This window comes from Capricornis sumatraensis, chromosome 6, assembly GCF_032405125.1.
Source record: "Capricornis sumatraensis isolate serow.1 chromosome 6, serow.2, whole genome shotgun sequence".
In the NCBI taxonomy this organism is placed as follows: Eukaryota; Metazoa; Chordata; class Mammalia; order Artiodactyla; family Bovidae; genus Capricornis; species Capricornis sumatraensis.
In genome coordinates this window covers 54,686,342-54,711,183 of record NC_091074.1, presented here as the reverse complement: position 1 = coordinate 54,711,183, position 24,842 = coordinate 54,686,342, and the positions used below count along the sequence as shown (strand labels likewise).

Below are 24,842 nucleotides of genomic sequence, written 5' to 3'. Positions count from 1 at the left end.
GGCGAGAGGCGGCAGCGCGGCGGAGCCCGGGGCCGTGGATGCTGCGTGCGGAGGCGCTGCCGGTTACGTAAAGATGAGGGGCTGAGGTCGCCTCGCGCTCTGCGAGTCGGAAGCGCCCCGCGCCCCCGCCCCCTTGGCCACCGCGCGGCGCAGCGCTCGTAGTCCGAGGCCAGGGCACGGCGAGCCGAACCTCCGCAGCCACCGCCAAGTTTGGCCGAGCCGCCGGGGCTGCTGTCGCCCGCACCATGTCCGCAGCCGCCTACATGGACTTCGTGGCTGCCCAGTGTCTGGTTTCCATTTCGAACCGCGCTGCGGTGCCGGAGCATGGGGGCGCTCCGGACGCCGAGCGGCTGCGACTACCTGAGCGCGAGGTGACCAAAGAACATGGTGACCCGGGGGATACCTGGAAGGATTACTGCACGCTGGTCACCATCGCCAAGAGCTTGCTGGACCTGAACAAGTACCGACCCATCCAGACCCCCTCGGTGTGCAGCGACAGCCTGGAGAGTCCGGATGAGGATATGGGATCCGACAGCGACGTGACCACCGAATCTGGGTCGAGTCCTTCCCACAGCCCGGAGGAGAGACAGGATCCTGGCAGCGCGCCCAGCCCGCTCTCCCTCCTCCACCCTGGAGTGGCTGCGAAGGGGAAACACGCCTCCGAAAAGAGGCACAAGTGCCCCTACAGTGGCTGTGGGAAAGTCTATGGAAAATCCTCCCATCTCAAAGCCCATTACAGAGTGCATACAGGTTAGCGGCGTCTCCCTCTCCAGCCCAACTCTGGGGTTAGTTAACCTTTGGCCAGGCAGTCTTCCTGGGTGTGGAGTATTCCATGTGTGGCCGAAAGGGTGCAAAATTTTGGATGAGTTGCTGTTTAATTCTTTAAAATGATTGAACCTGGTAGAAACGGAGAGCTCACTCTCTTTAATCGTCCCCAGCCTCTAGAAGCCATGGAGAGCCTTAACTTGGGGGACAGAGCGAGTGCTGCGGGCCAGCCCCTGTGCGTGGCTTCGTGGGGAGTGGTGCGGCCCCTCCCCTGTCCCGCCCCGCCCCCCTCCCCAGGACTCCCGCACCGGGCGACTATGGGGCCACCCAACCTGGGCAGACGCTAACGGGGGCTTGGGGGGACAGAGTCAAATGGTGTATGTTTTTATTCTCTTGTGGGATTGCAGCGAAGTGGCCGAAAGCTGGGGAGAAGCGGCGCACTTTACATGGAACCTTTTAGGGATGACTAAGGGCTCGGTTAGCTGTATGCTTGCTACTTTTCAGGGCTTGCCAAGGTGGTTTTAAATATGGCCAAGAGTCCTCAGAGAGGTTTAAAATAACACTGCTTCAGGCAGCAGAGGAGTTTGATCAAGTGATGGTTAACTTTACAACTAGTTAGCCTTTTTAAGGAGATTTCAGAGCGGATTTTTTCCCACGTAATTTAGATCGCACCCTCCACCTTGAATAGAGCACTTAGCAAGGAGGTGTGGTCCTTGCCGGAGGTCAAGGCTGATAATGAAGGTTGCGGTGTTTTGGAGGCCCCGTGGAAGGGGGTCTCCCAGGGAGAGCAAAAGGCAGGTCTGATCATCGATGCCTGTGGCTGGTAAGACATCTGCAGTATAAAATAGGCTTTGGAGACTTACAGGAACGTTGGTCAGTCAATTCTGTTGGTTCTGTTTAACATATTCAGAAAAAGCTGGGAAGCTTTCATGGTTGACCATGCCCTCTCACCATGTTTAGTGTCAGGATCCTTTATCACTGCTGTTCTGATAAGGAAGCACTGTGCCTAGTCCTCGTGAAACTCCTTTTCCATCTGTCCTATGACACCATGTTTAAGAGGAGGTTGTTGGAGTTCCTTGGAAAGTATTGCCGGTTTTTGGTGTAATTGTTAGTGCTTTTAAGATGAGGCCCTGGGCCTGTGGTTTCAAAATGATCATTGGTTGGTTTGATTTGGTTTTGCTTTTTTAAAAACGCTACGTAATTGCATCTCATATTTTATTTCCTTTGGAAAGTGCTTCTTGTGGAGGTGGCTGCTGGCACAGGAGTAAAGCTGAATTTCCTCCACCGTTAATGTAAAATCAGGTTCTGTTTGGGGTTGCCATCTAGGTTGCCAAAAAATAGCACATTTTACAGTTTGTATCTTGTGCCTGACTTGGGGGATGTGACCTTTAGCATGGCTCCTAGGGTGAAGTAGGGGTATACTAACCAGAGGGTGTTACTCACCAACAGCTGTTGGGCGGGCCTGGCTGTGTCAGCCATGTTCCCGGAGTTCAGCTCCCAGGGACACCCACTGCCACCTTGAGCAAAGGCACTTTCTCCTTCAGGGAGCTGCCCAGTGGTGCAGTTGAGGAGGCCTGCAAAGCTTCTTTGTGAGCTCCCTGAGTCTGCCCAACTCAGAAAGGCCTTCTGGACCATTCAGTTGAGTGATTTTTCTCAGGCATTTACAGAAATGGCTGCTTATGCGTGCGTGCATGCATGCTGCTCTTTAATACTCCATAAGGCAGGTCAGCTCAGAAGAACCTTTTACACAGCCCAGAGTGGAAAACGAAGTGAAATATTAATCCCATTTTAAATGCTACAGTAAGTCTTTTGAAACTAGTGATATGGTGGTTGCAGTTGTCTTATTTAAGTTTGGGGGCTCTGTGATAATACTAGGACATGGTCAGACAAAAACCACTGCCTCTGTAAAGACTGTCAGAAGTGTATTCCTGCTGGAGAAGATACTTTCTCCTGTGCAAAGGCTACTCTAAATGAAAGACTTGTAAAAGGTCTCATGCATTTGGAAGTTTCTGATTCAGCTTCCAGTGAGATTATTTCTGGTGTGGGGTAGCAGCTTCTTGATTTTTTAAACTACTGGCTGGTATTAAACCCAGAAGATGGCTAAGAAATAGCAATTGGAGTGTCTGTATTTTGTGGAGACTTTAAAAACTAAAATTCCAGCCACACCCCCCTGCTCTGTGTGGCCCAACCAGAATCCCTCTTGCTGCTGGCTCTCCTCCCCCTGAGCCCCGTACAACTGCCACTTTGTATAGAACCAGTGGCTTTAAAAGCTGAGCCACTTAAGCAAAATTGTGGTTTAGTTCAGTGCAGTTCCTTCTAGAGTAGCCTAAGGGAGAAGATCCTTTTGAGGTGGACTCAGCTGCATTCTGATTTGTCTTACTGTTTCTGAGTTGTGAGACCTTAACCTAGTTCCTTAAATTCAGAGTTTGTAAACTAAAGGTCTGCTGCTTAATTTGCTTTGCAAATTTTTTGGTTTGGTCAGCGCAGGGTTTATAAACATTTCATTACTAACTTGGAAAAATAAGGATTTCCACACAAATCCAGATTTCTGGCTTCTCTGAAAAAATCGAACAATCTGGCAATATGGGGCCTGAATTCCTGCCCAGCAGCAATTGGCTTGAACTGACCGTTCTTTGTAAGGGGCATGTCCTTTATTTTAATCATTTACATGGTCTCTGTTGGCATTTAAGTTTGCAATCTCTTTTTCTGTTTGAGCCTCAGTTTCTTAATCCACAAGATAGGGTACTATCTCTGAACTTCGGTTTTTGTGTAAAGATAATAGTTTGTGTGTGATAGGCAGAGCTTAAAATCAGCAAACATAGGAGAAACTTACTTTTAAGTAGTACTGTACTTTGTTTTCTAATACTATGTTCAGTTTGTTTTTCTTTACCCTCTAGATCAGATATCTTCTCATCTGATATACTTCTAAAGTTTAAGCAGTGAATCTATGTTAATCTGAAAAAAAGTAAAACAAATATGAGCTTTTCTATCTCCAGGCTCTTTGGAGAGTATTATTGTTTTGAATAAGTATTAGGCCCACTGGAGTACGTACTTTGCCTGAAAACATACTGAGCTTATTGAAAATGCAACCAACTTTTATCTTGGCACACCCCACATCCATACCAACATGCTCCCTGCACCTCAGAGCATACACCCCCAAATTGGGCCTCCACAAGCCCCCACCCAAACCCACTGATTCCCCAAGACTCTCCCACGTGCCCTCAATCTCTCTACAAGCACACATGAAAAAAGATTATCCCGAGTTCCCTGACTTTGTGGTCACCCAGCACCCACACACACCCACACACATGGGAGTAGCTTTTGGAGAAGTAAACAACTACATCCAAATTCCAGCTCAGAAGTCATCAGAACCAGCTGATGCAGAGTTATCCTAGGGTTGACATCCCAAGGACAGACACTCTAAGCCTATTTCCATGCCAGTTGCAATTTCACTATCTTTTTGGAGGGACTTAAATCAACTGTCCCTAAGTGGTGACAATGGGTTGAGCCTAAGGGCACTGGTTACTGGATTCTGAAAACCAGAAAGCCCTAAATCCCAATTATCACACCCCACTTCTGCAGAAAAATAATTTTAGTAATTTTTTCAATAGGGTAGAAGGGACGTTCATGAAAAACAAGGAGAGATAAGAGATGCAAAGGGCTCAACGGTGGCTGCTTCTGTTTCTCTTTATCCTGTTTGAACGTTTCCCTGGGCTACTTAGAATATGTGGTGGAGGGGACCTGGGGAGTTCCCATCATGGAAGTTATCATCCAAACAGGAAATAATAGCTAAGACTTCTTTTACATTTTAAATCCAATTTTTGCCCTATGGGGGCAATTTTTTGGCCTCCCTAGGAATGTCCATCACTGGCTAGCTTTCACTCAGGTCTATTTTCTTCCCTAAGACCAAAGTTTTAAAATTTTGGTCATATAAAATGAGCCAGGCCTGCTCTGTGCCTCATGAACTCTTCTTCCTTAATTGCTCCAAAAAGCTTTGGAGTCAACTTTTTGGTTCAGGAGACTCTAGTACCATCAGAGGTATGAGATTGACCCACTTCTGTCACCCAGACGGCAGGGGTTCTGGGACAGGGCAGGGCCTTGAAGTGGCCTCTAGGCAGCCCATAAAGTAACCCCTGCTCGGTCTTTCCCACTTACTCTTCTCTAGTAGAAGGGAGGCCTTGTTCCTTGATCCTTAAGGAAACATTCTCTCTCCCCTGTTCTTCTGTTCATAAGGCTCCCCAAAGTGATGTAGAATAGTATTTCATAGCCTGACATGCTTCATTAAGTGTAAATATACTTAATATGGTGGTGGTTTAGTTGCTTAGTCATGTCTGACTCTTGTGACCCCCATAGACTATATCCTGCCAGGCTCCTCTGTCTATAGGATTCTCCAAGCAAGAATATTGGAGTTGGCTGCCATTTCATTCTCCAGGGGATCTTCCTGACCCAGGAATCAAACCTAGGTCTCCTCATTGCAGGCAGATTTGTACTTAATATATGTCAGTGTAAATATACACTTAAGTCTGAGTGGGATCTGCATAGATAAATGTTTCCCTACTCTTTATTCCCACTTTTTCTCCCCTAAGGAGATTAGCCCTTTTTTCCCCCATAACTGCTCTCCCCCATGACATTTTGATACCACAGATATACTGTAGAGCTGTTTATGTGCTGTGCCCCTTTTGAAGGCCACAAACATTGGAAGAGCTAAGACTTTTTCCACCTGCCTAAGATCCAATTTTTGCCCTATGGGGGCAGTTTTAGCCCCATCTCCACCCCCAGTGAGACTGTCTAGGCACAAGCTTATGTATCCTGTCAGGAGAACATGAGAGCAAAGGACTGCAAATGGGCTGTAGCTGTGGAGGGTGATAGGATTTTAACGACTGCAAGGATGTCCTGTTGGGTTTGCTGAGTTTCAGGCAAACTAGAAACTCCCCTGATTCCAAGAGAAGATGGCCCACAGCTGCTTGAGTCCCAGCTCACTGCTGGAATCTCACCCTGGGGGCTGAAACCTGTGAGGGGACCTGAGAGCTCTTTATTCCTGGTCTCCGAGAGAGGAAGGACCAATTGCTTCTTCCTCACTGCCCTCCACCCCCTGCCCATCCTTCATCCCCCTCCATATAGCTGACCTAGCAAGACAGTGGAGTTGCCTTAGAAGAGCTGCTGTTACTGGCAGGATTACTGTATTACAACAGAAAATACAAGAGGAGTGGCATTACAGAGTAAAACTGTTGTCTCCTGTGATTGTCCTCTCAAATCTTCTGTGAGTCGTGAGGAGAGGGGACGCACATGGGGCCTCTGTCAGCGAGGGAGGTACCAGAGTACATTTCGCTCTGTTTTGATGGTAACACCTCATTACCTTCAGCAAAGATGTAACCTGAGGAAAATGAGTTCTTGGGACTCTGAATGTAAGGGTCAGATTTACATTCCTGGCCCAATTGTTGATGTTTATCCCAAGAACTAGTCATTCTGCAACGTCTGTGGGAAATTCCCAGATTGAACTTCCCAGGAAGAAATATCATATGACATATTGGGAAAGTGGCTGACAATGGTCTTCCTTAATAAGCTCATTGAGAAAAAAAGTGGGCGGATGATTTCCCAGTATTCAATGATTCAGGAGCCCCTAAAACAACCTGATGCTGTACCCTGGTTAAAGTCGGGTTTCTTGACCATCATTTTGATTTCTGCATGCCTTATGATCATGAGCATTCTTGATTCGTGTTTTTTTTTTTTTAAAGCTAGCTTTGTCATTTTTGTTAGTCTCGACTACCAAAAATTTTTTCCTTTTTTTTTTTTTCCTTTCCTCCCCTTGGCTGCTCTCAGGCTTGAAGAAAAAGCTTGCAGCATTCCAGGCCTCTGCTGCTCGAATCCTCCCCCACATCCGACCCTCCCACCTTTTCCTAATGTTTCTCCAGCAAGCCCAGCGCCCACTGAAGAACGTAAATTAGTGCCTAGTAATTGGTACAAAGGCACTTTCTGTTTCCATGCAACAGATGCAAAAAGGAGGGGCAAAGGGAAGGAAAAAACCTCACAGATGGTTAAAAAGGGAAAGAAATGGGATCCTCTGCAGTGGTCTTTGAGCAAACCTGTCTCTCGCTCCGCCCTGCTTTTTGTTGGGAAGTTAGTAACAGGCCTAAGCCCAACTCAGAGCACTTGGTGGCAGTTGTTAGTATCAAAAGAATAGAATTTGGAGGTCGGAAGTGACCTTGAGAGGTCATCGCATCCATCATTTTGTCTGTAAAATGTGAACACTTTTTACCCTTTCAGATAGACGGGGATCGTTTCGTAGAAGCACTGGGGACTGTGGAGGGTTTGGAAAAATAGCACCAAGGATCAAAGGCTGGCTCTCTGCCTTAGCAGGCTCCTGGAGTCTCAGCTTGCTCAGCAACACAGTGAGGGCACCAGACCCTCTGAAGGTGAAGTTCTCCATGGCTCTCTGCCTTAGCAGGCTCCTGGAGTCTCAGCTTGCTCAGCAACACAGTGAGGGCACCAGACCCTCTGAAGGTGAAGTTCTCCAAACCAGAGCTTAGCCAAAAGGAGATCTTCCTTCACTGAATTCTTGGCAGTTCTTAGACTTGAATTCCTTTCCCCCAAGGTCTCCTGAAGATTTCAATCTGCTTGGAGAAGGCAATGGCACCCCACTCCAGTACTCTTGCCTGAAAAATCCCATGGACAAAGGAGCCTGGTAGGCTGCAGTCCCTGGGGTCGCTAAGAGTTGGACACACTGAGCGACTTCACTTTCACTTTTCACTTTCATGCATTGGAGAAGGAAATGGCAACCCACTCCAGTGTTCTTGCCTGGAGAATCCCAGGGACAGGGGAGCCTGGTGGGAGGCCGTCTATGAGGTCCGCACAGAATCGGACACGACTGAAGCGACTTAGCAGCAGCAGCAGCAAATCTGGTAAACTTAAAAAAAAAAAAAAAGCACACGAAACACAAAAAAACCCTGGATTTAAAGAGCGGCTTTGCATTAACCAGATTAACAATGGAGTGAAAGGGCAGAGGTGGAGTCAGCCCTTGGGACCGCTCCCCTTTTATTATGGGAGCAGCACTCTGAAACAGCCCAAGGCCAGTGCCTGTGAGATTTCCTACTCCTCCCTTCCTGGAGTCCTTCTGAAACGTTAATACCTTTTTGGTGCATTAAGGCCAAGAGTAAACATTTGTCTTATCCCAGCCTCTAGCAGTACCCCCAGCAAATAACAGAACTAACATTATCATTCCTTGAGAATGCCTTGCCCACTAAGGGAGTGAGATGCATCCATTTTTTATGTGTGGAATCTTCCGTGGCATCTTTTCCGTTTGTGCTTAAAACCCATGTTTATGATGGTGCGCCTTCAGGCTTCCCTTGTAATATCAGCCTTTGGAGTTCGGAGGAGAGAACTGAACATCTGTATCTGAAATCTAGAGGTTCTGGAGCTGCAGAAACTAGTAAGTTCACCATCCTAAATCCAGGACCACTGGGCATTTGAAATTTTTTTTTTTAACTGAAATTGATAAAAAATTCAAACAGCAGAATGGAATTCATCCCTGATTGAGTCCCCCTCTTGTTTTTTTTAAATTGAGGACTATATTTTAATAGATTAAAGAGATGGGCGCTTAAGCCATACAAAATTAATGACAAGGATTTGAAAAGCAGGCAGCAGTGTTTTGTATTAAACGAAGTATGAACATTTTTCCAAGGCGAGTCTCCGTTGTTTTAGAAGTGAGTCCCTCCCAGAGGACCTGACTTGAACCAAAGTGGGGACCAGTGAGGTAGGCAATAGACAGAAGCCCAGAAATTCTGCTTGAGAATTACAGATATTTCAGAACTGGAAGGAATCCTTTAGATCCTCTCTTTTCAAAGAGACGGAGATGGGGTGAGGTTTCACCCTCTCTCCCTTCCACGGAGCCAGCTTTGATGGGACAGTGGCAGTCAGAAAAGCAGAGTAAGGCCTGTGAAGAGGAAACGAGCCCACCCTTAGGAACTTGAACATGAGGGGTCTCCAAAGAGGTCTTTACCTTCAGCAAAAAGGCAGTAGGCAGAGCCAGTAGAGCATGGGCTTTGGGGGGCCCTCGCACACCTGTGTTTGAATCGTACCTCTGCCACTTTCTAATTGTGAGAACTCTCTGAGCCTCAGTTTTCCCATCTGTAAAATGGAGTTCAGTAATTACATACTGAAGGAGTTTTTATAAGACTTAATTCAGTTGAGGTATTTAAAGCACTTAGGACAGTGTCTCCATATAGGAAGTATTACACTTAAAAATAACTTACATGTGTTGCCCAGAAGTCTTTACAGTTCCCAGAATTTTTGTTTACAGTTCCACATTAATCCAGCAGCTTATTCATTTAAATAACACTTACTATTGAGTACGCTTACATGGAAAGAACTGTGCTAGATGTCAATAGCAGGCACCGTGAATGTTGTGAATAATAATAATGATAGTAATAATTGTAAATTATTAATATTATAGTAATGCTATTAATAGTAATAATGATAATATCCAGCATTTGGCCAAGTTCCAAGCCAAATGGTTTACACACACTGTCACATTTCTACTCCCAGAAGTCCTGTGAGATAGGGTGGTACCCACTCCGGTATTCTTGCCTGGAGAATTCCATGGATGGAGGAGCCTGGTAGGCTACAGTCCATGTGATCACAAAGAGTTGGACACAACCGAACGACTAACACTTTTGTCATCTTACAGGAGGACACTGGAGTTAGTAAACTTGGCCCAAGGTTACTCTTAAGTTTTCCTTGGCTGTTTCTAGGTGTTTGGAATTGTGCCATGATGGTTGTTGGCGAGGACCCCTTGGGATTTTGCCAGTGGGAAGAGACCCCGTGTTTTGCTCTCTTGGATTTGGCTGCAAAGCACTATTGTCTCTACTCTTGGGTTCTAGCTCTGACTTGTGGTTGGTTTTTATGAAGCTTGGTGAGGGATACCTGCAGAAATCATGGAGCTGGCCAAACCTATCCTGTATTTTCCAATAGTATCCAGAACCTGCCTCCTTTCAAATGAAAAAGACCCCAGTTCTGGGCCCACAGCTGATTTAATCAAGCCTCTTGGTTGGAAGGGAAAGAACCCAAATGTGGACTGGCTTAGTAAAAGTGAGAACTTTATTGGCTGCCATTACCAACTCCTTTAGGGGTAGCCCTAGTGTCAGCATCCCTGGATACAGAGTCAGCGACTGCCTCCCTCCCTGGCCCAGCCTTGCTCTCCTCTGCTTTGGGTTACTTACATGTAGGCGGTCTCTGAATGGTGGTAAGATGGCTGCCAGCAGTTCAGTCTCCCTTCCTGCCGATTCAGCAAGCCCAGTGGCAAAACAGTTCCTCTTTGCTAATGATTCCAGCAAAAGTCCCCGGCTTCAAGCTGCGTAACCGAGTTAGAACTTTGTGTCTGTCCCTGAACTTAGTCACTGTGGCACAGCTGGGTCACATCCAGCCTCTGGGCTGGGGCGTGGGGTTGCCTACCTGGAATTATGTAAACTCAGAGTGAGGAAGGGGTGGTTTCCAAAAGGAAATGCTAGGTGTGCTGTTCATTACCCCAAAGAGGCAATAGGTGCCAGACAGGCAGCACCAACAACTCTCCACTCTGTCCACCCGTTTATAACTACAGACAGGTATCCAAAAAGCAGAGTCTCACAAAACGGGAGACTGAGTCATGTGACAACGTTTTTCCCCCATATTTTTCTCCCCTTTGAAGAGGAAGAGCTCTGAACTCTTTCTGGAGTTCAACCTGTAAGATATCTACCAGAGCATATACTAAGTGTTCTTTGTAGAAGACAGATTATCTCAACATGTGTTTCTTGTGGTCAGGCTCAGCCCCATAGGCCCTCCTCAGTGGATGTTCTAGAAGCCAGAACCCAAAGGCTCACGTGGAATACAGGTAGCCGCAGCAATGTGATCAGCAGCACCGTTCACTTGGTCTCAATTCCAGTCGTCTATTTCAGTGCCCAGAGGAATGAATTATGTTTGCCTGAATGTTTGTCACCTTGTGTGCTATTAGGTAGAGACCTTGTCTATACAAAGATGAGCTATTTATATGGTGGTTCCCACTGGGATTCAGAAGTCTATTCAGTGTATGTAATGCCCAATAAGAACACCATAATAAATCATAAGAGGCAAAAATTAGACCTTAAAAGTAACTTACAAAAACACATAAAAATGACTTAAACCCCTACGCTGCCATAATTCTACAGTACTTTTGTACCATTGCTGTTTTAATGAAAATAGGCAGAATGACAAACAGCTGTTTTCTCTCTTTGGTGTTGCAAATCACCCATGGCCAGCCACAAGATGCTTGTCTGCTGAGCATCACCCACTGAAGCAGGGGTTCCCAGTGTGAAAGAAACCACCAGCTGCTCCTCTGACCTGAGTCATTTCTTTCTCAACGCCCTGCTTGCTCTCAAACTTCAAAGCCCTGTCCAGGAATGCCTGCCCCAGGAGGGCTGGGGGAGTCAGGAGGGAGCTATTTGGTAAGAGCTGGACAGCTCAACCCTGTCGTTCTTCGTGGTCTCTGGTGACAAACACCAGACTGTATGAATTAGTGGCTCACTCCGTTAAAGCTGGAAAAGCTGTTTGATGGTGGCACACGTGGCATGCATGAGTAGGATCCGTGGTCATTACAGCCTTACTCTCTTGCCAGCAGGATACAGAGGTTGAACCCAGAGAGAAACAGCTGGAAATCTGGTGCTGTAGCAGCATCACCGATAGTCACTCTGCGTCACTACGAGTGCCGTGACCTGGGAGGCCGGAGGAGGAAGCATTTGCTTAACCAGACAGCAGTCTCCTGTGTTTCCTGGTGTTACCCATTGTCTTTTGAGCCAACGGCTCCAGCTCTCTGGGTAGCACTTGCCCCCAGACTGGAAGCTGTAGGCGCTACATAAAATGTTACCTAAAGGCACACATGGAGACGTTTTCCTTGCATTTCCACCAAGATTTCTGGCTCTCAAAAAGCAGCTATGTCCTTGGGTAAGAATTTCCCAGTCACGAGCCTGGGAAGCACCAAAAAGGGAACTATTCATAACCAGAACTGAGTTCTCTTGCGCCCCATTCCCTTCACCACTGTTTCTGCTGTTGGGTGGGCAAACTGTATTTTGGCAATTTGGAGTCTCTCACTCTACTCTTAAATTTTATTCTCTTTTGGGTACGTGCTCACAAAATTAGAGTTCTCTCTCCCTTTCCTTCTGCCTTTCTTTCTCTTGGGAGTGATTTCTTTGCTAGGCAAGAGCCTGGTCTCTTCTGTCGTCGCAGGAGGGCTGTCCACATTGCGTGGCCTCCTCTGGCCTTGCTGGCCTCCCCCAGGGTGCCATGCCCCGGCGTGGGTCCCGTTCCTTACATGTGGGTGTCCTCTGCTGAGGTGGGCCTCTACGCAGTGTCTCCCTGCTCTCCGTGCCTTGTCCTCCCCTAGCGTCCTCCCCAGTGCTTGGACTTAGACTTGGGAACAGTCTCTTCCCCCACCCGACATTTGAAGGGGTGGAAACTCAGGCAGGCCCTTGAGACCCTTTTCTCAGTGTGGCTGCCCAACTCGTTAGGTGCCCCGATGTGTGTAGGGGGCTTTCCTTGAGAGGCTCAGACAGGCTCCGGGCATGCAGTGGGCCAGGCTGCACGGGCCACTACCCTCAGACCACCGCAGCCTGTTTCTAATAGGAGAGTCTAGAATGCCTGCCCCCCTCAGAGATCTCTGCATCTGTTCCTTAAACACAGCCCCTCTGATTTCCCTCTCTCTCTGCAGCTCAGGTCTTGCTAGGAAGCTTTGGAAAATTAAGAGAATTTAAGGGTTTCGGCGTCTGCTTTACATTTTTAAAACTCTATTTTGAAACCTCCAGCTCAGCAGCAGCTTACTTGTTTTAACTGTCTCTCCCTCCCTGAGGCAGTGCGTCTTGAAAGGAGGGCCTGGGAGTAAGGGAATTAGACAAACACGGAAGAGGAGCGCCCTACATTTAGTTAAGGCCTGTGTTCTTCTTTCACCTCTAATCTTGTTCTGTGCTCAGAACAGAAAAAGGGATTTGGGTGTCCTTGGTCGAGTCACTGGCCCTCTGAGTTGGCTTCACCTGAAACAGGTTTGAATTACATGGTCATAGAAATGACTCAAAATACAAAGATACAAAGAATCTCCGTTCTCAGTGTAGTTTTGCCATCAAGCTTACATATCCTTTTAAGTGTTTAGCTCCTGACGGGTAATTTTTATCTATTTTTTTTTTTTTCCCCACAAAAACTGCACAAAGGCAGCACACCACAGTCTGGGATGTGAGGAAGAATGCACTCATGGGAACTGATGAATCTGGGCCTGGACCTAGCTGTGTGAACGAGGGACAATCACCGCACCTCTCTGCCATTTCAGAGTTGCTGAGCCAGGACCAGGTAGTGGAGACATGAAGACGTAATGACATGTCTCTTGCTGGGCTGAGCACCTAAAGAGTCAAGACCCTAGTCTATCATCTTCATTTCTTAGGTCCTGGCACACGCGCCCTCTCATGAGTCAGCTGAGGTTAGGGATATGCAAGCAGTGTTCAGACAGGCTGACTTGCTTCCGTACACCTAGACACCAGCTTCCAGTGAGGAAGCATGTGTGACAGATAGATGTCACAGACACCCACTTCCCAGTTCAGAACCCCAGATCTGGGGACAGGCTGCTTTCCACGGATAAGCACAGGGACCAGGAAGTGAAAGCTCACATCCAGACTCTATCATGACTCTTTTGTATCAGCAAATGAAATGTAAAAGGAAACCAAATCACAAGAAGGATTCAGACAGAGAGAGGCCAGGAGCCAACCTTAATGTGATGGGATGGCATTCAGGCAGGATTATCCTTCTAGTGTTATGAAGAATTTTTATTTTTCAGGACATCTACCTGTGTAGATAGTAGCAATATTTTTGGCAAACACGAGTCTCTTAATTTCTTGATTTTTGACTTTGGTACTAATTGGAATTATTTATGCAGGACACTGTAGAATTGGCTATATCCAGACCATGTACACCTCTTCTTAAGTGTATAGGTGCATCTGCACTTGGGTAATAGAAATGAAAAGCAGTAAAGCATCGCGCATATGGTGTACCTGCAAGTTCGCATGACTTTCCTGTGGGGAATGAGGGTTGATGATAGTGGACAGTGAGGTGTCAATGGCCTGCGGTCAGTGCAGGAACCCAGCCTGGGCTCTGGGCTTCGGGCTGCCTATCTTTGCCCTTCTCTCTCCCCCTGTTTCCTAAGGAGCCTGTTCCTCGGTGGGGCAGTCCTACCATCACTGCCTGTGTCACTCAGGGTCTGAAGGGAGAGTCCTATCTCTTCTTGCAGGGCCCATCTTCCTTTCACATATGGGAAAAGTAGGCGAGGAGGAGGTGGGGGAGGGGTGAGAAAACAGAATACAACAGTTTTTTCTGAAAGTTCCTCACTTTCTAACAATTGGAGAAGGAAGCAGAGCAATTCTTCACCTTTCTTCAGTTTTGGACACTTGAGTCTATTTCTCAATAGAGTGTAAATTCTCCCCTGCCCCTGGAATCTTGATCAACCCGTTGGTGGAAAAATTTGAACTCATCATCATTATGTAAGACTCTTCTGACTTCTCAAATAGTACTTACTCTTAAAAAAAATCAGAAAACATAGGGGGAAATTACCCCCCAAAAAAGTAGAGGTTATCCCCTCACCTCTAGATGACTATTTTTCATATTTTGTGTATATTCTCCCAAGATGTTTCCTCTCCGTAAATGTTTACACACGCACACAGCAGATCATGCACTGCTCTCTTTGTTTAGCTATGAATTGCTAACACCTTCTGTACAGAACCATCAAGGACCTTTGTAACAGGCACATACTATTCCTTCGTGTGGAACACTGAAGTGTTCGACCAGGTCTTCTTTGGTTGACATTTAGGTTGTTACCTTTTATGAACAATGCTGGTATCCCTGTATGTTTTCATATTCCTCTCTTATTGTTACCACAAATAATTCCTGGACAAATGTATTACCAGAAGGTCCTGGAACAATTATAAGTTTCTCCCATGCCTATTTTCTCATGCCACCGTCAATGATTGGTATATGAATGTACTTTGTAACATTTTTACCATCCGGATGTATATTTCACTGGTGTTCTTGATTGGCATGTTTTGATTACTTATCAGATTGAATATATTTTCATGTATTTATTAATTGGTTGTTAGTATTTCTTTTTTTCCTTAGATTATTTTGTTTGCATCCTTGCCCAGTTCCCTGGTGGCTCAGACGTTAAAGAATCTGCCTGCAATCCAGGAGACCTGGATTTAATCCCTAGGTCAGAAAGATCCCCTGGAGAAAGGGAATGGCTACCCACTCCAGTATTCTTGCCTGGGAAATCCCGTGGACAGAGGAGCCTGCCAGGCTACAAATCCATGGGGTTGCGAAGAGTCAGACACAACTGAGCGACTAACAAGAAGTTTTATTAAGTTGGGCTATGTCAATTTGCTAGTGCCCTTTTTGTACCATAGATTTTAACCTTTTGACTTAGGCTGCATTTTCCTTTAGTTCACTGTTCACTGTTTTGGTTCTTTTATATATATATATATATATATATATATATATATATATATATATATATATATAATTCTTAAATTCTCTTTCCTCTATATGTATGATTTCCTCATTCCATCCTTTCTTAGATTCAAAGCATGTGTCTTTTTTCAGATACTTTAATATGTGTCTATCATTAACTAACATGCGGAAGTGCATGCCATAGTAGGTTGTATGCAAACTCTCCACCAGGTTCAAGAGGTAGATGATTTCAAAGAGCTGCAAATTGCAAACATTTTAACATTTTTACGTATTTCAGAACTGTCTTTCAAATAGGATACTGCCTTTGGTTTCATGTTTAGAAAATCTCCCCCTACTCCAGGATTCTAAAAATATTCACCTGTATTTTCTTTTACCTTTGTGGTTTATGTTTTACATTTATGGGTATAGTCCATTTGGAACTTGAATGAAATGTATAAGGGTAGGGATTCAGGTTTAATTTTTTTAAACCAAATATCCATGCCATTTATTGAATTAAGTATTCTTTTCTTCAGTGATTTGAAATGACCCATCCCTATAGTCTTGGGTTTATTTTCAGACTTGACTCTGCTCCACTGACTTGTCTTTTCCTGTGCTGGTATTACAGTATCTTAATTATTACAGCTTTAATCATCCATTTTAACAACTGGTATTGCAAGTGCTCATTTGTTACTGTTCTATTAAAAAATTTTCTTGGCAAGTTGAGTGTATTTATTCTTCCCAGTGAACTTTAAAATAATTTTGTCAAGTTCAAGAAGAATTTCTTTAGTGTGTGTTAGTTTTACAGATTAATTTGTACAGAATAGCCATACTCACACCATCGGGTCTTACCATCCAAGATCATGGGAAATGTCCCATTTGTTCATTCCTGTCATATCATAGTTTTATGATTTTCTTTGTGCAGGGCCTGAAATTTATTTTAGGCTTATTCTGACTGACTATGGTTAGCATATAAGAAAACCATTGCTCTTTGGTGTATTTATACCAATGAATGCATTTTTTTCTTCAAATTTTTTTATTGAACTATAGTTGATTTCGGGCTTTCTTGGTGGCTCAGTGGTAAAAAATCCACCTGCCAATGCAGGAGATGTGGGCTGGATCCCTGGGTTGGGAAGATCCCCTGGATAAGGAAACAGCAACCCACTTCAGTATTCTTGCCTGGGAAATCCCATGGACAGAGGAGCCTTTTAATTTGTTCAAAAAGGAAGTTATATCAGTTGCAAGTAATTCTTATTTCGCCTCCTCCTTCCCACAATTTACTTCTCAATTTGTTATCTAATTGCATTCAGTAGCATTTCCTGAATAATATTTGAATAACTGTTATTCAAAGTTTGGGGCAGGAATCTATACCTGCCTTGAGCTTGACTTTAGTGGGAATGCTACCTCCTTTTACTATTGACCTTGCTGGGGAAATGTTTGTATCTATATTTTTTATTCTTTAAGGAGCGATTTTCTTTTCCTAAAAAAAAAAAAGGATAGATGTTGAATTTTATCAAATACCGCTCTACATTTTTGAAGGCAAGGCAAGATGTGTGTGTGTGGGTAAGGGTAAGTGGGGGTGAATTTAGCCTGTTAAAATGAGGAATAATATCATTATGATTTTCCAATATCAAATTATCTTTTTATCTCTGGAATCCTAGTTGCTTTTTTGTAATTATGAAAAACACTATTTTTCCTCAAGAAACAGCCTTGATTTTGTACATCTGTGTGATGCTGTGATTATTAATTGGCATTTTTAGAATTCTGTTTCGAAAAAGAGGCCTGATTCCATTAGATTTGTTTTACTAGACTGAGTTACTTTTGCTCAAAGCAGTGCAAGCATCAGGGTGTTTTTAACCCTCTTGTGTCAATTAAGTTTAGCCCATTTTTGGCTCTTCCATGGAATTGTGGAAGGAAAGCCAGAGAGGGGAGGGTTGAGAATCCAGGCTGGGACCTCAATGGCTGCCCATCTGAGCTCAGGGGAGCCTGAACAGGGTTAGATGTATCCAGTTAGCAATCTCCAAGCTTGTCCTCTTTCACCTTCTATGCAGAACACTCAACACTGTTCATTTCACAACTTTACACAGAAGAATAAGCCTCACTTGGCATTGTCAGCCAATCACCAGGTAGGGTAGAAGTTCTTTCTTAAAAGCAATGAGCCATCAAGTTGGCAAGTGCATAGCCAGCAGGCCCTACTCCACTTCTCTTGAACCTACTGGAGGCCCAGAAGACTTCTAGAGGCCTGACCTGTCTCTGTAAAGAAAATCTTTTACTCGTTTGGTGCAGTGTTCAGTAGCCACTTCAATCCAGTTTATTTTATACTCAGAGCTGAGTCTGTCAGTGGTAAGCACTTAGCTTGTTGCTGAAAGGGGAGGGGAGGGGAGTGGTGTATAAATAATGAGAACACACAGAAACTTGTGCTGTTAACAGCTCTGCTTCAGTAAAGCAGACTTTATTGTGTCGCTGCCTCTGGGTGTGTTTTCCTGTGAAGGCCAGAAATAAAGCACTAGTCTTGTACATGTCTTTTTTTTATTTCCTGCCCCTCAGGAGGATGGTGACTCTCTCATTAATATGAAAGATAAGTTTAAATATTGTTTAATTAATTGTTGCTTTACCATATGATTTTTTTCTATATAAAAAAGGCTACCCTTTCTTCTGGCATCTTAGACTTGAGCTGAAAGGAAGGGCCTGACTTGATTTACCCCCAGCTGCAGGATGCAGGCAAATCACAGCCCCTCTGAGGCCCATCCTTCCCTCTCTGCACATCATCTCCGGTCTCATTCAGCCTTAAATTCTCTTTCCTCTTATGTTTGATTTCCTCATTCCATACTTTCCTCGGTTCAAAACGTGTATTTTTCCAGATACCTTAACGTGTATCTATCATTAACTAACATGCGGAAATGCATCCCATAGTAGGTTGTATGCAAACTCTCCACCAGGTTGAAGAGGTGGATGATTTCCAAGGGCTGCAAATTGCAAATCATCAAGAAGAATTCAAGTCCCCTGCCTGCTTACTGCTTGGCTGGCACAGTGTTTTATCAGATGTGGAGTTTGAATGCCTTTCTGTGTGGAAAGCATTCCCCAGTTGGCTCCAGGTTCCTCTACAGTCTATGATACAGTCTAATATACTGGGCGTTTCACCCACTTTTATTTTGTGTTTGATTCCTGAAGACATTTACATTTACAAATTCTGGTGTGTACCAGATAGAGAATCAGGCCTGCAGGTTGAAATCAGGGGTCAGCCAACTTTTTATAAAGGACCAGATAGTAAATATCTTAGGTTTTGTGGTCCATACAGTCTCTGTCACAACCACTCAGCACTGCATAGTCAGGCTTCTCTGTCCATGGGGTTTCTCCAGGCAAGGATACCGGAGTGAGTTGCCATACCCTCATCCAGAGGATCTTTGCAACCCAGGAATCAAACCCAGGTCTCCTGCATTGCAGGTGTATTCTTCACCAGCTGAGCCACCAGGGAAGCCCAAGTAAACAGGCAGCCATAGATAATACATAAACAATGAGCATAATTGTGTTCCAATGAAACTTTGTATGAGGACATGAAAACTTGAATTTCATATGACTTTTTCCTGTCACAAAATATTTGTTAGATTTTTTTTTTTCCAGCCATTGGTAGAAGCTAAGTATAAGGATGGTGTTTATTCCAGCAGGTCAAACTTGACCTAAGGGTTGAAGTCTGCTAACTCCTGATTTAGATCATCGACCAAAAGCCCCTAATGCTTTTCCAAAGGATCCAAGAAAAAACAATCCTAGAGCTTTTAGACTAGCAACTCACTTCCAAGTAGATCTATTTTTAAAAGCTTGGAAACTGTAAGCTTGAATTATACACATTACATGAATCTAACAAAGGCTACTATTGGCTCTGATTTGCTCTGGGCCCTGTGGGTGGCTTTCTCCTCTCCTAAGCGCTCAGGGAAAAGGAGGTTAGGGCAAGGACAGTACTTGGGTTAGAAGCAACGAGAACAATCACTTGACTACTGTGAGGGGCAGTAAAGAGAGGACAGCCAGAAGCCAGAACGAAAGTGAAGGCAGTGGAAGCAGACCCTGATTACACTCGGAATGTTTGTGAAGCAATAAACATATATACTTAGTAGTTCTCCAGTACACATAGCCTATTCAGGCTTCATGACAATTTTCCACTGACTATCACTTCCATCTTGCTGAAACAGGGAATGCCTTATTTCTTTTCCAGTCTTAGCACATGCTGGAGTGGTCTTCTGACCCATTTTTCCCACAATGGACACAGATTCATTCAAATAAATTAATCCCTCCTCATGATGCACTTGAAAGAAACACATGCCAGTGAATAACTAAACCACATTACCACACCCTCAAGGAAACTGCCTCTGATGCGCATTTGTCCTGACAAGCATAGAGAAAACACGGAGCTTTTCCTTGTCATCACTTCCCTCCCACCAGATCATCAAGCAGTGAGAGAGGGCTCCAGTGGAGGGAGAACAGAGAGAGGGGTTTCTGTTCTGTTGTTCTTTTTTTTTTTTTTTTTTACAGCTTTTCATGCTGTAAATTCTAACTATTCATTATATTTTTTAATGTAACATGTTTAAAAGAACACTTCTCCATAGAGTCTTCATTGAGGTTAGAGAGGACTTTGCTGCTGTCTGATTCTGAAAAAGCCCTGAAATCTTTCCGTGTTCTGGGAAATTCTGAGCAGGATTTGGTCTTATGAGAGACCTGGAGGATGAGAAGACTCAGTGCACAGTTAAGGCGTTTACTAAAAGCTTGGCAGCACAGGTAGCACGAAAGTCAGACATGACATTGTCCTTGCCCCAGGAGGCTCAGACTTTTTGGGTTTTGATTAAACCTGCATTTTGCCTTTTGCTCAAAAGCTCTGGGTACAAATTCTTTTTAATCCAACAGAAGTTACAAAACTGTCCTTTTCAACTCCATGTCTTTGGTGTTTCAGAGGATTTGGCTTGAAGCCCCTTCCTTGCACATCATCCGCCTTGGGTAGAGCTGGGAATGCACAGGCTTGCTATATGGCCTTCGGCTGCTGTGGCTTTTCAGCTTAGAGCTCAGGGAGCACATGTTTATATTTCGACCTTTGTATAGTGAATCTGTGTATAAAAATTCATTTTGCCCACATCGAGTTTCCCATAAGAGCAGGTAGGTTGTACATGGCGTGGTCACTGTTGCTCTGCTTAGAGAGCAGCAAATAAAATCTTAGTCATGTATAGATTGTCACAGAGGTGATAGCGGTATTCTGTTGTTACTCTCGTTATTTTCTCATCTCTGGCACAGGTTAGGAGAAGCTGGGGGAAGGAATCATTTTTGGATGACTCAGCTGCGCCACACTGGGCAGCTCCCAGCCCTTTGAGCCTCTCTCTGGGTTCCAAGAAGGTGGGGACAGGAGTGAGACAATATTCACTCCTCACACCTACCTAAGGAGTGTCTGGAGACTTTTGTGGAAACCAGAGTTTGTGCCCTGAGTCTGTAAAGTAGCTGCTTGGGGCTGTGCTTGGAAAGGCGTGAGGAGCAGGGATGCAGGTACCCAGAGCTGGTGGGGGTAACAGTCACAAGAAGAGTAAGTGATTCTCATCCGAAGCAGCTCCTTCTGCCTTTCTGCTTGTGTGTGTCCCTCACAAACGTGGACACAGACTCTCCCCTGCCAGTCTAGGGGGCAGGAGGCCCCCAGTGCTGGCCTGATCATGTCTGGAGGCTGAGGCTTAGCTGCATTTTAAGTGGGACAAGGAAACAGGAGCGTGGATCTGAGGAGAGCAACCATAATGGGAGGGATGTGGAAACACTGACGAGTGTCAAGCCTGTTCCCTCATTTGTAAAATGGGCCACCTTCATGGGGTGGCACGTAAGAATTCAGTGAGATAATTCATGTGAAACCGTTAGTCTGTACATGCACTTTTGTCATTCAGTTCAGTTCAGTCGCTCAGTCGCTCGACTCTTTGCGACCCTGTGAACCGCAACACACCAGGCCTCCCTGTCCATCACCAACTCCCAGAGTCCACCCAAACCCATAGCCATTGAGTCAGTGACATCATCCAACCATCTCATCTGCATCGTCCCCTTCTCCTGCCCTCAATCTTTCCCAGCATCAGGGTCTTTTCAAATGAGTCAGCTTTTTGCATCAGGTGGCCAAAGTACTGGAGTTTCAGCTTCAACATGAGTCCTTCCAATGAACACCCAGGACTGGTCTCCTTTAGGATAGACTGGTTGGATCTCCTTGCAGTCCAAGGGACTCTCAAGAGTCTTCTCCAGCACCACAGTTCAAAAGCATCAACTCTTCGGTGCTCAGCTTTCTTTATAGTCCAACTCTCACATCCATACATGACCACTGGAAAAACCATAGCCTTGACTAGACGGACCTTTGTTGACATAGTAATGTCTCTGCTTTTTAGTATGCTGTCTATGTTGGTCATAACTTTTCTTCCAAGAAGTAAGCGTCTTTTAATTTCATGGCTGCAGTCACCATCTGCAGTGATTTTGGAGCCCAGAAAAATAAAGTCAGCCACTGTTTCCACTGTTTCCCCATCTATTTGCCATGAAGTGATGGGACCAGATGCCATGATCTTTGTTTTCTGAATGTTGAGCTTTAAGCCAAATTTTTCACTCTCCTCTTTTACTTTCATCAAGAGGCTTTTTAGTTCCTCTTCACTTTCTGCCATAGGGTGGTGTCATCTGCATATCTGAGGTATTTCTCCCGGCAATCTTGATTCCAGCTTGTGCTTCTTCCAGCCCAGTGTTTTTCATGATGTACTCTGCATATAAGTTAAATAAGCAGGGTGACAATACACAGCCTTGATGTACTCCTTTTCCTATTTGGAACCAGTCTGTTGTTCCATGTCCAGTTCTAACTGTTGCTTCCTGACCTGCATACAGGTTTCTCAGGAGGCAGGTCAGGTGGTCTGGTATTCCCATCTCTTTCAGAATTTTCCACAGTTTATTGTGATCCACACAGTCAAAGGCTTTGGCATAGTCAATAAAGCAGAAATAGATGTTTCTCTGGAACTCTCTTGCTTTTTCAATGACCCAGCAGATGTTGGCCATTCGATCTCTGGTTCCTCTGCCTTTTCTAAAACCAGCTTGAACATCTGGAAGTTCATGGTTCACGTGTTGCTTAAAGCCTGGTTTTGAGAATTTTGAGCATTACTTTACTAGCATGTGAGATGAGTGCAATTGTACGGTTGTTTGAGCATTCTTTGGCATTGCCTTTCTTTTGAATTGAAATGAAAACGGACTGTTTCCAGTCCTGTGGCCACTGCTGAGTGTTCCAAATTTGCCGGCATATTGAGTCCAGCACTTTCACAGCATCATCTTTTAGAATTTGAAATAGCTCAACTGGAATTTCATCACCTCCACTAGCTTTGTTCGTAGTAATACTTTTGTCATTATTTTAGTTTATTTTAAATTTTTTATTTATTTATTTTTGACTGGGCATTTCCTCAATTCTAGGGGCTGTTAATGAACTGGATCTTCATTGCGGTGCATGGGCTTCTTGTTGCAATGGCTTGTGGAGCACAAGCTCTTAGGCATGTCGGCTTCATTACTTGTGGGCTTATTAACCTCGTGGCATGTGGGATCTTCCCAGACCAGGGATTGAACCTGTGTCTTCTGCATTGGCAGGTGGATTCTCAACTACAGCACCACCAGGCAATCCCTGCCATTGTTTTAGAATAATGTGAGTTCTTCTTTTATGAGAAATATAGAAGAACCTGGGATTATTTCATCCAGATAAGAAAAGAGAAAGGCATGATGGCAGTCTTCAGATAGTTAAGGGACTATTATGTGGCAGAGGGAACAAACTAATTCTTAGGGTTGAAATATGGCCTTCACAGGGAGGCAGGTTCACATCAGTAAGCGGCTTATTACAGGGATGCTCAGAAACAAGCAGGCTTCCTTGGCATATATGGGGCTCTGCCACCAGACTTGTTCAGGCAGAAGCTGGATGGCCAGGCCCTCAGGAACTTGAGGGGAGATGCCAGCCCGTGGCAGAAGGTTGGTTGGATTAGAGATGCTCTGTTCTCTTCCATCTCTACAATGCTAGGAAACTTAGCAAGGGCTAAGGTTTGACTCCTCAGAGAGAACTCATGAAACCAGCAACAGCACAGAAAAAAACTGGAAAATGTAGTCTCCAAGGCTCTTTGGGGATCCACTGGGTATAAGCTCATTTACCTAACAGAGATGAGTCTCAGCAGTTTCTTCATGGTATTACTTTGTTAGGGCTGCAATGACAGTTTCACAGACTGAGCACCCTACTAGCGGTCCCCAACCTTTTTGGCACCAGGCACTGGTGTCATGAAGGATGAGATGGTTCCCGTGGATGAGATGGTGGGGATGGTTTCAGGATGATTCAAGTGCATTACATTTATTGCACCTTTTAATGCCACGACTGATCTGACAGGAGGTGTTGGTCCATGGCCCAGAAGTTGGGGGCCCCTGGCTTTTAACAACAGAAATTTATTTCTCACAGTTTTGGAAGCCAGGAGTCCAAGATGAAGATGTTGGCAGAGCCAGTTTCTTCTGAGGTCCATCTCCTTGGCTGGTAGATGGCCACCTTCTCCCAGCATCTTCACATAGCCTTTCCTGTGTGAGGCGGTGACCTAATCTCTGCTTCTCATAAGGACACCAGTCATTGGATTAGGGCCCAACCTGATGACCTCATGTAACCTCAGTTAACTCTTTAAAGACCCTGTCTCCAAATACAGCTACATTCTGACTGAGGTACTGGGTGTTAGGACTTTGATCTCTGAATAGGGGCAGACAGTTCAGCCCAGAACATAGAGGCGTTATCCCTTGAGTCATGGTGATAGGGTAGTCCACCAGGAGCAGCCTGGAGAGTTTTGGTGACAGGTCCTTTAACCTCTGTCCCTGATTCCCTCCTCTTAGGTGAACGGCCCTTTCCCTGCACCTGGCCAGACTGCCTTAAAAAGTTCTCCCGCTCCGACGAGCTGACTCGCCACTACCGAACCCACACAGGGGAGAAGCAGTTCCGCTGTCCGCTGTGCGAGAAGCGCTTCATGAGGAGCGACCACCTGACCAAGCACGCCCGGCGGCACACAGAGTTCCACCCCAGCATGATCAAGCGATCCAAAAAGGCGCTGGCCAGCCCTTTGTGAGGTGCTGCCCACCTCAGCCAGGGAGGGACAGACCTGGAAGGACAGACTACTCCCAGCGGACAGACAGACACGTGGGAACCACGGCCCCCAGGAGGCGTGCGGCCAGCATAGGAAGCTGCTGTTCTCTGGTCTCCAGTCTAATTTCCCTCTCTCTGTGTTGTTTGTCAAAGCACACTGTAGCCTGAGATCAAAGTCGACACTTGGCCCCCTTGCAGAGGCAGCTCTCAACTGTCTCTGACTGTGGGAGGGAAGGCAAATGCTTTTTTTTTTTTTCCCCCTCTCCTTAATTTTTTTGGGGGGTGGTGGTGGGTGGGGGGAGGGAGTAAGGCCAAGACTGGGGTAGAATTTTAAAGATACAACACTGGTGTACATATGTCTGACTGGGTGAGTTGACCTGTGACATCACACAGTGATTCTGGGCCCTTTCTGCTTGCTGTCTTTCAGAATTGTTTTCTTACCTTTTAATGTAATGACAAGTGTGCTTCGGTTTCTTTAGCA

The 24,842-nt window shown here is 45.3% G+C and overlaps 1 protein-coding gene across 1 annotated transcript; it reads left to right on the top strand.

Moving 5' to 3' along the window:
- The first annotated feature begins 86 nt into the window (after positions 1–86).
- Positions 87–24,607, top strand: KLF9 (KLF transcription factor 9). Its single transcript, XM_068974477.1, has 2 exons — positions 87–750; positions 24,115–24,607. Exons 1-2 carry the CDS (start codon positions 246–248, stop codon positions 24,342–24,344), a joined length of 735 nt encoding a protein of 244 aa, XP_068830578.1. The 5' UTR covers positions 87–245; the 3' UTR covers positions 24,345–24,607.
- The last annotated feature ends 235 nt before the right edge of the window (positions 24,608–24,842 follow it).